Raw genomic sequence first — 13,777 nt, forward strand, 5'->3', positions numbered from 1 at the left:
AACTATGAGCACAGTTAGGTACACAGCTCAACTAATTAGGCTATAGTAGTTGACTCACATGTTTCAGAATTAACCTTCTAAAAATTGTAACATTATAATCAGAAAAGTTTACTCTAAGGCAAGTAAAAGTAAATTCTAACTAGTTTGTCTGTCCTTCTGTTTTCTAACCTAGTATTTTTTAAATTAATTGGGGAATTTCCATAGATGGTTACCACTCTAAAGCTTTCATTTTTAATTCATCATATTTTCTCACCTAAGTCGTTCCTCACAAACAGAAGTTCTTTAGTGGTTACTCAATGATACAACATGTGACATTTCAGCTATGAGAGCATGACAACTCATGTTACAAGTGGAATTTCTTCATATTTTCAGTTCCACTTTGAGTCTCTTCTTTGCTCTGAAGACTAAGGATTTCACATGATTATACATTTCATCTTGACTAGGAGTTCTACCATTAGTTCAGAGGGAAACTCCCAAAAGTTACTGCGTTTTTCTAAAACTCTGAAAGTTCTACGCAGTGGGAAGACACAGTAAGCTAACATGAAACCTGTCCCACAGTTCTGTGGGTGACTTCTATAATATTCTCTAAGTAAAGAACTAACATTGTTTCACAAAACTGATCTTACTATCTTTGCACTCAAAATTATACTTTTGTTGTTTCTTCATTGATTTTCCTTTGTCACACCTTTTAATTAGTTCTTCAGATGCATCCATTATAAGACAGACCTTACAGAGCAAAAGATAGCATTCACTCTTTCACATATACACTCATGTCAATGCACCCACAGAACGACCTGAGCAACCTCTACTATAGACTGAGCCTTCTGAAGACACACAGCCTGTTTTGAGATGGTCTAAATACCTCAAAAGACTGGATGGGCAGATAAGAAAAGTGGAAAAAAGGCAGCAACAAAGAAACACAGATAATTTCCTCTGCCTTTAGTCATCAAAAACCTTTGTACCGCTTCACAGAAGCAAGGTAGTTCTTTTCCCATACTAGTAAATATTGCTGCACCTGTGTCAATTTAATCCCAAATTATGGCCTCTAATGCCAGAACACCAAAGTATCAGTGCAGGAAAGAAGGACTATTGAGAAAGCACATGCAATTACACTTCCTGAATTAAGAGCTTGCTCTGAACCTGGTTCAGGTTTCCTGGAACAGTCAGAAAACTGTTTAAAAGATATGAAAAAACAACCTTTGTGCTGTACTTTCTTTGAGAATTATTTTGAAGTGCTTCTAATTTGCTTCTGACAATTAGGCAAACCTAATTGAGCAACCTCTGCTCCCACGTGTACCTCTGTGCTTGTGACAGAATGACTTTCTAATTTTGTAAAAGACAAAAAGCTGCCAATACTAGCAAAATGAAAGGAAAAGTGCTGTTTGTTTTCTCTGAGCAGACCAGATCAACACCACTGCCATAGGTTCTTTATCTCTATATGCACTACATAAAAGCTTTTACTAAACCTGAATTTCAGTTTTCAAAGCAGTTAGATAACTAAAAAGCTGATCAAATAAAAAAAAGCTTTTTTTCTTTATGTCTGCTCATACAGCATTGAAAACTGAAACTCTTTCTTCTCTTTCCCACAGTACACACTTGTCCTCACATATTTTGTTCTGTCAGTATTTTTGTCATCAGTATGTCATGGTATTATTGTACCTTTACCGATAGCAAGTCCACAGGCATCATGTTCACAGGCCTTAAAAAAAAAAATAGAGAGAGGAGGATAATAGGACTAACAAGTAATAGATTTTTATGACATTTTGCCTCTCTTTGTCAGAGAGGAGGTTCCTGTGAGGATATAAAAGTCATGCTTTGGGACACAGGTTGTTGTATTCTTTTTATCAACTAAGGTCACCAAGTGTACAAGAAAGGGCATTAGACCAGCTGAACCTGGGTATGAAGTCCATTGTGACAGTGCAGAGCTTCATCCCTCAGCCAAAAGCATTAGCACAGGTCACTAGTACAAACACTCATGCACATACTTGTGGTCGTAGGTTTGGCGTGGACATCTCTGGGCTAGGGACTACATCACCACCATCATCTCTCGGGTGAAAGCCACACATGGCACTGCATAAAGAGACTGCTGCCCTTCCATCAGCCCAGATAAGACTGAACTACAATCATAGTGCTCTGCCAACAAGTGCAACCCTATTTCCAATTCATACGCGATTGTCTCAGTCAAGACCCAACAAGTTCTTGGAACATACAAATGCATCCCTTGAATGTACACACACCCTTCCTGTGCTCAGTACCCACGCAAAACAGAGGCCAGATTCAGACAGTACATCAGGAAATCAGCCGTACATCAGATCTCAGTGGGACAAGGCGGTCACGCTGCCCCGGTACCAGAGCACCGGCTGCCGGCATGTGGCATCTCCTCTGTGACGAGCGGCCCGCGTACGAGCGGGGCTCCCACGGGCTCAGCCCTGCCCGTGGAGCCCGGGCTCCCTTCCCTGCTCCCACGGCGGAGCACGGTGGGCGCGGCAGCTGCCGGGGAAACACCGCTCCCCTGGGGCGCCGTCCAGCGCTTTGGGGGAGCCGCGAGCAGCCGGTTCTCACACTCCTCGCCCCCCGCCCCTCGGGGGCACAGGCGGCTCCGGCCGCGGGGGGCGCGGAGCTCTCGGACAGGTGCCCGCTCCGCGCCCGGCTCCGCCCGCCTCGGCCCGGCCCGGCCCCGTTCAACCTGCCCCGGGCGGCGCGGCCAATGGCGCGCGAGGGCGGGGAGCGGCGGCAGGAGCTGCCCGGGCCGCCCCCGCCCTCCGCGGCGAAACTCGGCGGGAGCGCCGCGGGCACGGACACAGCGCCCGCTCCCCGCACGGCTCCGCACCGCCCCGCACACCGCCGGCCGGCGGGACGGGGATGATCCGCGGCCACCGCGCTGCCTCGGCACCTTCTCACGCCGCCCCCTCGGGCACCTCCGCACGCCCGCGCAGGGCCGCCCCAGCGCGGCGCTGAGCGCTGGCCGGCGTCGGAGTGAGAGGCGGTGAGGCGACTCCGCTCGGCCCCGCTTGGCTCGGGACCCGATCCCCGATCCCCCTCCGGGCTGGGCGCGGAGCTGCGGCAGGAACAGGCAGCCACGACTCCCCCGGCTGCGGTCGGTGGCTGCCGGACGGTACCCCTCTTCGGCCCCTTTTTAGGACTTTTTTTTCTTTCTTTCCTTAACTGAAACACGCCACTTTTTTTTTTTTCTTTAAACTTCTTGCTCATTTGAATTTTTACTTTCTCACTAAACAACCCCCGTCCCTTCCTTCCTCGTCCTTTCCTTTTCGGAGCCGACCTTGCCGTCTCTGGACTCGCCGCCTGCAGTGTGAGCATCATGTCATTCGACTCCACCATCATGTCACCTGCGAACGGCTCCGCCAACGGGACCGCCAGCGGGGCCGAGGGCGGGAAGCCCCCCACCATCCCCACCGTCATGTTCATCTTCGGCGTGGTGGGCAACCTCATAGCCATCGTGGTGCTCTGCAAGTCCAGGAAGGAGCAGAAGGAGACCACTTTCTACACGCTGGTCTGTGGGCTGGCTGTCACCGATCTCTTGGGGACCTGCCTGGTGAGTCCAGTCACGATTGCCACTTACCTGCAGAACCGCTGGCCAGGAGGACCTGCTCTGTGTGAGTACAGCTCCTTCATCCTCCTCTTCTTTGGACTCTCTGGCCTCAGCATTATCTGTGCCATGTCTATAGAGAGATACCTGGCCATTAACCATGCCTATTTCTACAACCATTACGTGGACAAGAAGCTGGCAGGGCTCACACTCTTTGCCATCTACGCTTCCAACGTGCTGTTCTGCGCCCTCCCCAGCATGGGGCTCGGCAAATCTACCATGCAGTACCCTTACACTTGGTGTTTCATAGACTGGCGAACAAAGGAGGCCACCCATGCAGCATATTCCTACATGTATGCAGGCTTCAGCTCCTTTCTGATCATGGTGACTGTGATCTGCAACATCCTGGTGTGCGTGGCCCTCATTCGCATGCACCGCCAGTTCATGAGACGCACGTCCCTGGGGACAGACACCACCTCCAGCCGTTTATCTGACTTTCGCAGACGCCGGAGCTTCCGTCGGATGGCCGGAGCAGAGATCCAGATGGTCATTCTGCTCATTGCCACTTCCCTGGTGGTGGTGATCTGCTCCATTCCTCTGGTGGTGAGTAACATCATGCAACCTTACTTCTGTTCCATCAAACAGATGCAAAGTCTTTTTTCCTCCTAGTCTGTGCTTGTAGGACAGATTCCTGTTTAGCTAGTGTCACAAAGGGTTATAATAACTCAAAGGCTGCTAACATACGTGCGTGATGAGAGAAAGTTGAGTAGATTTATATTTACACAAAAAGAAACATGCTTATCCCAAGTCCTGGACTCCTTTGGTTGGTTAAAATAGAGTGCCAAAAATTCTCAATGATCGTTCTGCCGTTCAGCTGGAATTCACATAGCAAAAATCCTACTGAGAGCTAAAGGCACTTTAAAGTTCACCTGCAAAATTAATTTGTGATGAGTGAGGTTTGGGTCTGGCCTGCATTTCTAGATGTTTGGTGTGTTTCAAATTTGTGCATACTGCTGCTGAACAGGAAAGTATATGCTGTACAGCGATCCTTGATGTGCAGAGGGAAGACAGGGTTGTGTTCACCTAGCACCAGCAACGTTCAGAGTGCCTGACAACCAAAACCTGAGCTAAGCTTCCCTTCCTCAGGGAGTCATGCATGATCTCTGAGGTAGATCCCACACAGACATCCCTCCAGGAGCTCCCCACACAGTAGGAGGAGTAAACTCAGTGGAACCACCTGTTGCAGTATTGCTCAGTTAAATGAGTGTTGGAGGAATCTGGCCCACATAAACTTTGAGATCATACTGAAATGTCAAATAACATTACCACTAACCATTTGCTAATTTTCTGAAAAGGCTGATATAATTAGTGTCATTAAATCGAACACTCGGAATCCACATTTTTCTGTTCCTCCACCTTATCTCCAAGAAAGACAAACCCAAATGAAACCCACCAGCTGGAAGCTCAGTTCTTGTTTGGCAGGCACCATAATAAAGCTTGGCAAACCTCTGTCCTCCTCTGGCTCAGAGACATTAAACAAGTAGCTGTCTTGCCTTATTTGCCATGTTCCAAAACACAGTAGGGACCCATGCAGTGGTTGTCAGACAGAAGGGTGTTTTTGGAAGGATTGTTTTAAGGTGGTTTATCATCAGTAGGGTGATCCCTCTGTCACAGAGGGGGTATAATGTATGTCAAATACAGCTGGCCAGCTGGGGATGCAAAACAGTGTAAGGAAGTTTAGAGAAGGGCATGTGAACAGGACTCAGCTGTCAGCGAGTCCGTCCCCTCAGCTCAGAGGAGCTGTAATCACAAGGGTTGGGCCAGTTTTGCCACATTACTAACATAAACAGGAGCTAGTGAAGTGTAGCTGTGCTGGAGCACCAGTGCCCAGGCTGCCGGCTCCTGTTCTTCGGCGTTGTCACTTTGCCGAGGCATGACCGAGCACAGTGCCTAATGTGCTCCTTGCTTGACATCTGAAGGAGGTCGAGAGGTGCTGCCGCAGCTGCACACAGGGTGTCCCTGGGAGGAGCACACGCGTTAGACAGCCTGCCCCGCAGTCCAGCTCCAGAAGCTGCGGGAGTGAGCTGACTGGCTGCAGGGGGATGCATCAGGTGGCCCAAACACCGACAGTAGCGAGGGGTGACTACTTAATTTGATTAACTTAGCATGAAAACAGCTACTTCACAAAAGGAACAATACTGCATTTTCAAGAGGTGCTGGTAAATGCAGGGAATAGGTTCTGTGAATTAAATACAGTGTTGTAACATGATAGATAGACTTCAGCAGTTTCAGAAAAAAGCCAAACTTTATCCTGTGGCAAAGCAGCTAGAGGAAGGCTGAGGAGACTGGATGTGAAATGGAAAATGAAATTGTTTATATCCATTTGGACCTAGGCAGTCTTTCACATAAACCTAAAAAAAAAAAGGGGGGAAAAAATCAAGAGGTAGGGGTTACCAGAAAGGGAACTGGATCGTTGGGAGTTAAAATTAATGAAGCTGGATGAGGCAATAGGTTTATTATTTAAACGGTAGCTACTGAAAAACTTGCATATAGCAGAGGTATGTGAAGGTGCAGGTGATAAAGGTGTGTAGTTCTCCCAGACCTTGATTTCACTTCTTACAAAGGCACAATGTTACCTTGGGAGTGTTCACATAAGTTAGATTTTCCCTGCTAAACCAGCACATATTTTCTATATCTGAAATGAGGTAAGAGACTCTAATTTCACTTAAATGTATGACTAAAAATAAAAGGAACCTTTCTCTAAAAAAAACCCAACTAAATAACCACATAGATTCACATCATCAAAGTGTCCAGTGTGGTTAAATTTCTTCATTGTTAAGTAGATTTTTTAAGTCATTTGCCTCCCTCTGTGGGAATAAGCCACAGCCACATGTGCTTCTTTGTGCCATGATGTACTGCCATGCATGACACTGTGTTAAGCCCTCTGGGTGTATGTACACTGAGGTTAAGAATGGGGAAACTCTAAGAAGTGACACTTTTATGCTATAAATCCTGGGAACGAGCCACTAGCAGAAATATGTAAATTACTAAGATACAGACTTACATTTTCATGACTCAGAGGAGTTTTAGAAAGTCCTCACTGACTGAGAGGCTCACCTATAATAGGTCAGCCTGGCAGTCATCAAGACTATACAAATGGTGAAGTGGTGGTGCCAGCATGATTCAGACACACAGAGTGGGCTCAGAGGGTGCTTTGTGACTGAAGTTTTCTGGGGAGCTGACTTCCTGCTGATGATTTCAGCTGAATAAACCACCAGTTAAGTCAGAGCAAAGCAACTGCTGAAAGAGACACATAAACCTCTAACATTTTAGAATGAACATTTTCACAAGACAATAAGATAGCAGATACTTATGGTTTGACAAAAAAAAAACAAAACTCAGGTCTTGAAATATTAAATAGCTCTGAAATAACTGAGTCACAGAGAACAGCAGTTTTTAATAATGAAATGCTTCAGCACATAGTTCACAAGTAGGGTTGTTTAGTGTTTTAGTGACTTACTCATAAAATCAGCAAAATTTTACAGTAACAAGTGCTGTAACAAGATCATGGGGATTATGTAAAATGATGAATGAATTTGACAGAACTGGGAGCTGATCAAATTTATCAGAGAAGTTAAATGAAAAAAATTGTGAAAGGAAACTTCTGATATAACAGTGTGTTCTCAATGTGCAGAAAGCGGTGTGAAAGACACAAATCTGACAGTTGTTTAAAAATTAAATAAGAAAAATTCATAGGTTATGTGCTGACTCTTATCTCCACACTGTTTATGTCATCTCTTAAAATATTTTGAGTTTTTAGAAATTAGAATTGGACAGTGTAAAATGTAGGGAATAAGATATATTAGGAGGGATTTTGTCAAGGAGAGAGTAGAAATTATTATCCAGCCTTTTAAAGAACACTAAACTCTTTCAAGAGTAAATAGGCACACACTACTCAAAGTCTGTAATTCTGTCCCGCAGTTTGTCAAATACTCTTAAAATTTTTAAGTGTGAGGTCTTTTTCTCATCCTGACCACTGAACATTGTTGTTAAATTATGATGAAAAATAAAATGTAATGTTTCAGGGTGTACATCTTGTTGATTGCCTGAAATAATCAGGAGTTTCTAACTTGATGTTTAATTGAACTAAAAGTGGATTTTCTTTTGGCTTGGCTGCTTTCAACTTTTTAATATCAGGCACTGTCTGCAGTGTCAGACTGCAAGGTGTCAGACATTATTTTTTAGTAGTGGAGTATCCACCAAGCAGACACTAACCCCTTGAAGGGCAAAGGTTATTGGCTTATGGAGCTGAAAAACTTGTTCCTGCTTACTGCCATATACGTTTTTTAAATTTATCTTATCAGCATGTGGGGAGATTTTGAGGGCAGGTAGGAGCTGTGAAGACAATTACTAGTGTGACTGTAACTATAAAAGTCACTTTATAATGCTTCATAGGATTAGAAATCATGACTTCCATCTGTAGTTAGTACAAAAGAAAAGCACAAACAGCACGCAGAACTTTGATCCCACGACTACCTATCATGAGCATAAACTCAACGTACCTTAGAGCTATGTGCTTCTTAATTGCAAACAAACTGCTCATACTTTTAAATAAGATACATTGTCTGGATTCTACCGTTACAAAGCTAACATACAAAACTCGTTCTTTAGAGATTTGAATTGTTCTGGCTTCCTTCTTTCTTTAATTAGGATTTCAAATTGCACAAATTCAAGCATCGGATTAGATAACTTAGTGGATTCCACTTACTTGGCACTTGCTCAGCAGATGCAAGGCAGTATCTTTTTATCATGTTACCTCCTGCAGCAGAGGACTTTTAGCTGAAACAGGGTACCTTGCTTGCTGTTCTTTTATATGATACGTTAGTAAATGTTGTTTCACCAATAAGTGAAGAAGGATAGAACTGACATTCCAACATAGATAAATTTTCTACCTTATTGTGCTTAAGATGTAACCCCAGTCACAGGTCTGAATTGATACATGCATATGACATTCTGGGAAGCTTCTAATAAGATCTATGGGACCTTTCTGGGAAGTAGAAACAGTTTTGTACAGTCAGAATTTCCACTGAATAGGTCCACTCTATGAATGTTTAACCTATACATGCTGTGTATCAGTCAAAAGGAAATAAAGCATGCAGAGATAGCATAAAGCAAACTGCACTGTACCATCAGCAATAGTCCTTTTCAGCCACAGAACCACCACCTGAAGACATTTTCGCCTTTCCACAAAGTCTGCCAGGTAGAGAGAGAAAGGTGGAACAGGTACCTTAGTTTCACGTGCTGCTTATCAAAAGAACAATCCGACTATTAAATCACTGACGTGTAACTATAGCTGCAAGTTAAAAAAAAAGATTAAAAAAAAAATAAAAAATCACGTCTCCGAGTTGAACTGTGTATTGCCTCTGTTGTCTTCAAAGCGTGCCTTCTGGTTGTTTGACCCGGGTGAGTTTGTCAGCGGACATCCCTCCCTACGCACGTCTCCTGTCCCCAGCCGTGGCTGCGTGGGGCTGTGTGAGCTGCTGGCAGGGAGGGTCCCCGCCGTGGGGCATGCACCTGCCCTGTGCTCAGCGCCTGAAATACACACAGACCGCCGGCATCCACAGGATGCGGGGTGCCTCCGCCTGCACGAGGGGTCTGCGGTGCGGGGCAGGGAAAGGGGCGTTTGGGGAAGCATTGAGATGTAGGTGCAGGTTGGATGCCCCCCCATCCCCCCGGGGACACCCGGCCTGGGCGCGATTATATATGTGACCTGCATATAGTTATATGTTATAAATACATATATATACATGCACTTTATACATCCATATACTACATATTAGGTATATATTTTATATATACACACACACGTATACTGCACATCCATGTACAGTCCCCTCGGGCGGGGCAGCGGTGCCACCTCGCGGTGAGCCCGGGAACGGCACCGCCCGGCCCCCGGCGGGACGGGACCCCCTCCATCCCTAATTATGGACGTTTTTTAAGGAATCATCAACGAATAACAGCGAAACTGCAGGTATTTAAAAATCCCGGCTACTGGAGAGGCTCGCCTTCTCTTAGTCATGGAACCACATAGCGACACAACATCGCAAAGGACGCTATTTATTTTAGAAGAATTTATTTCTAAGCTATTTATTTTAAAAGAATTCATTTATAAACCATTTATTTGTTGTTTATTTATAACATAAGTAGCGAAAATTATTTATAAAACAAGTAGGTTAAATTTAAATGTGTATAAATACATTTATTTATAAAATAAATGGTTAAAAAAAAAGAAAAATATTAAAAATAATAGGAAAGTGCTTAATAAAAGGGGGAAAAAGCCGTAAAAATAAGTTCATTATGCATAGGAATACTCTTTGAAGTACCTGAATGGCACATTTGGCTTAAGAGATAAATAAGGTCAGGAAATTAGTTGTCAAAAAGACATCTGCTGTGTTAGAAATCATAAAAAGTAATGAGAACTGGGATCACTATATTGCTGTTTAAATTCAAGATTTTCCCATATTTTGAATTCACTAGGTTACCCATAATCCTAGAGAAAAGTGCTGAGAAAGAAAATACAGTCAACCATCAATTTGACAGACTGTTTGAGAGAGGCTGTATGCACAGGGCTTCCACAGAGGGACGTTGTGTTATTCTAAACATACTTCATTGATAGCTTTGGAGCACACTCCATCTCTGAATCCTGACAAGGCTGAATGCCACCACATTGCCCTCTTGCAGGAAGATTTCTCAAGTATTGTGAAAGTTTTCATCAGACTTGGATGGCTTCACATGCAGGACTTCTAATAAAAATTACCTAAGAGGGCTGTCCTACTTTGGCTTATTTATTTAAATGCTTGCTTGCTTCCTTGTCTGTAACCTCCTAGCTAGGCAAGACTTGATTCATTTCAGGAGTAAAGGATGAGATTCTAAAACCTCATCATTTTGCTATTGGATTTTTATTGTATCAGATAAAAATATAATTATTTATTTTGACTTACCTTAGAGAATCTGAAGAAAATAGAATCTTCACTATCCACTTTTCAGTGGCTTTCCTAGGCCTTCCTGTAATTGGACATTGCACAGTTTTGCTAAAGTGGAGAACAGCTATTAGAGACTGATCAACATAACCAACTCCTGTGATGCCATTCTCCTTAGTGACACTAGAAAGATGATATCCAAGAAACTGAACTGTGCCTAACTCATAGTACCATTTACAAAAGTGGCTTCTAAACAAGGAAAGGGACCAGTTGAAGAAGCAGCTAGATGAATAAGCTGAAGAAGACATTTCTGTGTAGAAGACAGGATCCTTTAGATTTAAATTTTGTGCATGATAAACTAAAATTGCTAATTAAATAGTCACTTCACACAGCAACTTCAACGTCTTAAATTCTTGACCACTTCTTCAGTATCTTTGTAGGTAAAACCAAAATGCTGGCTTGTGTAGGAGAACTTTTCTTTTTCTTCCCTCCCTTCTTTTTTTACATTTCTATTTTTCCAAACCATGCTGCAGCAAGCGAACATTTCAGGTTATATAAACGATTCCAGTAAGGACAGGTGCCAGGAAAATGCATTTCTAAACTCGTGAATCAACAACTCTGGTCTTGTTTCCAGTGTCTTGCGTACTTGGATTATCATCTGTGCTTGAGTTCATTTCTAAATGATGATAAGGCCTTTGCTGGAGGAACCGATCGGGTCTCCCCAGTCAGTTACCTCGTTGCAGGTAGCATAAGACTCAAGGTGTACCAAGGAGGCAGGATACAAGTCTACATCTTTGTTCACAGGAATTTTTAAAAACATCAGCCAAAAGTTGGAGGTTCAGGGATTAATTATGAGGCAAAAAAAGAGAAAAATCCAGTCCTTTCCTACATGTAACATAGGTGGCCAATTCTCATCTGTCTGATTTTTTTTTTGCTATTTCGAAAAATGAACTCAGGGCCGCCAGTCTGATATGCCTGACCTCGCCAGCCTCTTCTTCTGTCATAGCTTGCAGCAGCAAATGTAGATCTCTGCTTCGAAATGTAAACTTTACTTTCTTGATGCAATTGTGTAACTGTGTCTTCCTTTTCCCTCATGTCCTGGGTAGGTCCGTGTCTTCGTGAACCAGCTGTACCAGCCGGCACCAGTGAAGGATGTCAGGCAAAACCCTGACCTGCAAGCCATCCGCATCGCCTCAGTGAACCCCATTTTGGACCCATGGGTCTACATCCTCCTCCGCAAGACTGTGCTCAGCAAAGCCATTGAGAAGATCAAGTGCCTCTTCTGCCGTATTGGAGGGGCTCGGAGGCAGCACTCAGGGGGCAACTTCAACTGCGTGGATGGGCGCAGGACCTCCTCTGCCATGTCAAGTCAGTCACCCTCATTCATCTCCCGTGAGCTGAGGGAGATCAGCAGCACCTCCCAAACGCTGCTCTACCCCCCGGAGTTAAGTGAAAGCAGCATCGGGGGCCACGTGCTGCTCCCAGGTCCCAGCGCCAGCTTGGCCCAGTCCGACACCACATCTGTAAGGACACTGCGCAGCTCCGAGACCTCGGACTCCTCACAGGGACAGGACTCCGAGAGTGTCCTCCTGGTGAATGAAATCAAGTCTGGCGGCGGGGCCAGCTCCACATCCAAAAGTGGCCCTCTCCAGGTCACCTTCCCCACAGAGACATTGAATTTATCAGAAAAGTGCATCTAGATTGCCATGAAAGGCATCAACCCTGGGGATACTTCCTGGTACATAGGAAAAACTGGTGCAATAGATAGGTGTTCTGCCTATTCATGGGAAGAGGGGTTCAGCTGTGCTTCAAAGGGCTATTTTTCTCTTGCTGTGCGATGGGTACATTTCTTTTAGACTACTGAGGACTGTGTGGAACAGACATTGCACTTGGGCCCTGCCATCAGAAATGGTACAGTGCAGGTCTGATGGGACTGGAAACATAAATGGTCTGGTCTTGTTGTGAGAAATAAAAAGACCCACCACTTGCTTTTTTCTTTTCTTTTTTCCTTTTCCAAGTCTAGTGGAACTGTGTTTTCTCTCCCCATGGTTGCTCAGCTATCAAGAGTTTAAGCTTCTGGTACTAGAGCTGAATGTCAGGCAGCTGCTAGGAACTGGACATAGCTACTCTGAGAGCTGCCTGCTACTCTGAGAGGATTTTATTTTAAAGTGTCTCACTAAAGCATGAAAATGTGAATTTTTATCATTGTATATATATCAGGATTGAAAATATTTAAAAGTCTATTCTTCTCTATGAGAAGGTTTGTTATTAATACAAGGTATATAGAAACAATTGCCAGCCTTCTCTTCCCTCAGTACTTCCTGCTGATAAGACATTCTTGGATTAGATTTGTTGTCCATGCTAGATTCACAGCTGATGATGTAAATTATCTAGCTGAGAATACATAAGCACTTTCTGAGTGAAATGGGAATATATGCATTTTTAAGAGAGAAAAAGAAAACACATCCTTTTAGTTAAGAATATTAGTTTTCAGTATATGTATATACTAAAAAAACCAAATTTTATTTATATTCTGAGAATGTTTCTCTGTATGACACGTGCGCGCCTCTCCAAGTACTTTGGCCCTCAGTCTGCACACTTTAGGCACACACTTAACAACGCCCATGAGAGTAGTCCCTCTCTTGCCAGGGAGACTCCCTACATGTAAAGCTAAGGACATATAGAAGTGCTTTCAATATCAGGGCCCAAAACTTTCAACTCCTGGTTAATAGTCATAATATTCACTTTAGTTAAAGCATCACTGATGTAATAAAGGTATTTTTTCATAACATTTATCATTTTACTTTAAATAGTAAATAGAATTTTATGACTGTGTAATCTGATACTCCATCAAATAAATGTACAAAACCATGGAAGCAGAATCTTCATTTAAAGTATAGATTATATAGAACTATATCTTGGTCTTGAACACATTGAAAAGCATTTGTTGCTAGAGTTTTTATGGCAAACACATCACCAAAACCAGCTGTTAACCACTGACAAAAAGAAGTTTTGTGTTTTATGTTGTAAGGGTTAGATCTTGTTCCAGAAACACTGTGTATCAAAATAATTCTGTACAGATATCTGGAGGATGTTTTGTCAAATACTAAGCATGTTATGCTGCTTAAAGTGTTTTCATGTGAATGCTATATTGTAATGAAAATCTTGAGCCTTATGTTGATATGTTTAAGCAGTTGTACCGACCAAAGTAATTTTGGGGATCACAATTAAATGGAAATGTTCTGCTTGA

General features: G+C 43.6%; 1 protein-coding gene across 1 annotated transcript; it reads left to right on the forward strand.

Moving 5' to 3' along the window:
• The first annotated feature begins 3,193 nt into the window (after nt 1-3,193).
• On the forward strand, nt 3,194-13,777 carry PTGER4 (prostaglandin E receptor 4). The gene is made up of 2 exons (XM_027714578.2): nt 3,194-4,150; nt 11,634-13,777. The coding sequence occupies exons 1-2, from the start codon at nt 3,320-3,322 to the stop codon at nt 12,225-12,227; spliced, it is 1,425 nt and encodes a 474-aa protein (XP_027570379.1). The 5' UTR covers nt 3,194-3,319; the 3' UTR covers nt 12,228-13,777.

This window comes from Pipra filicauda, unplaced genomic scaffold (assembly GCF_003945595.2).
Source record: "Pipra filicauda isolate LSUMZ 115617 unplaced genomic scaffold, ASM394559v2 scaffold52_size3558583_pilon, whole genome shotgun sequence".
Lineage (NCBI taxonomy): Eukaryota > Metazoa > Chordata > Aves > Passeriformes > Pipridae > Pipra > Pipra filicauda.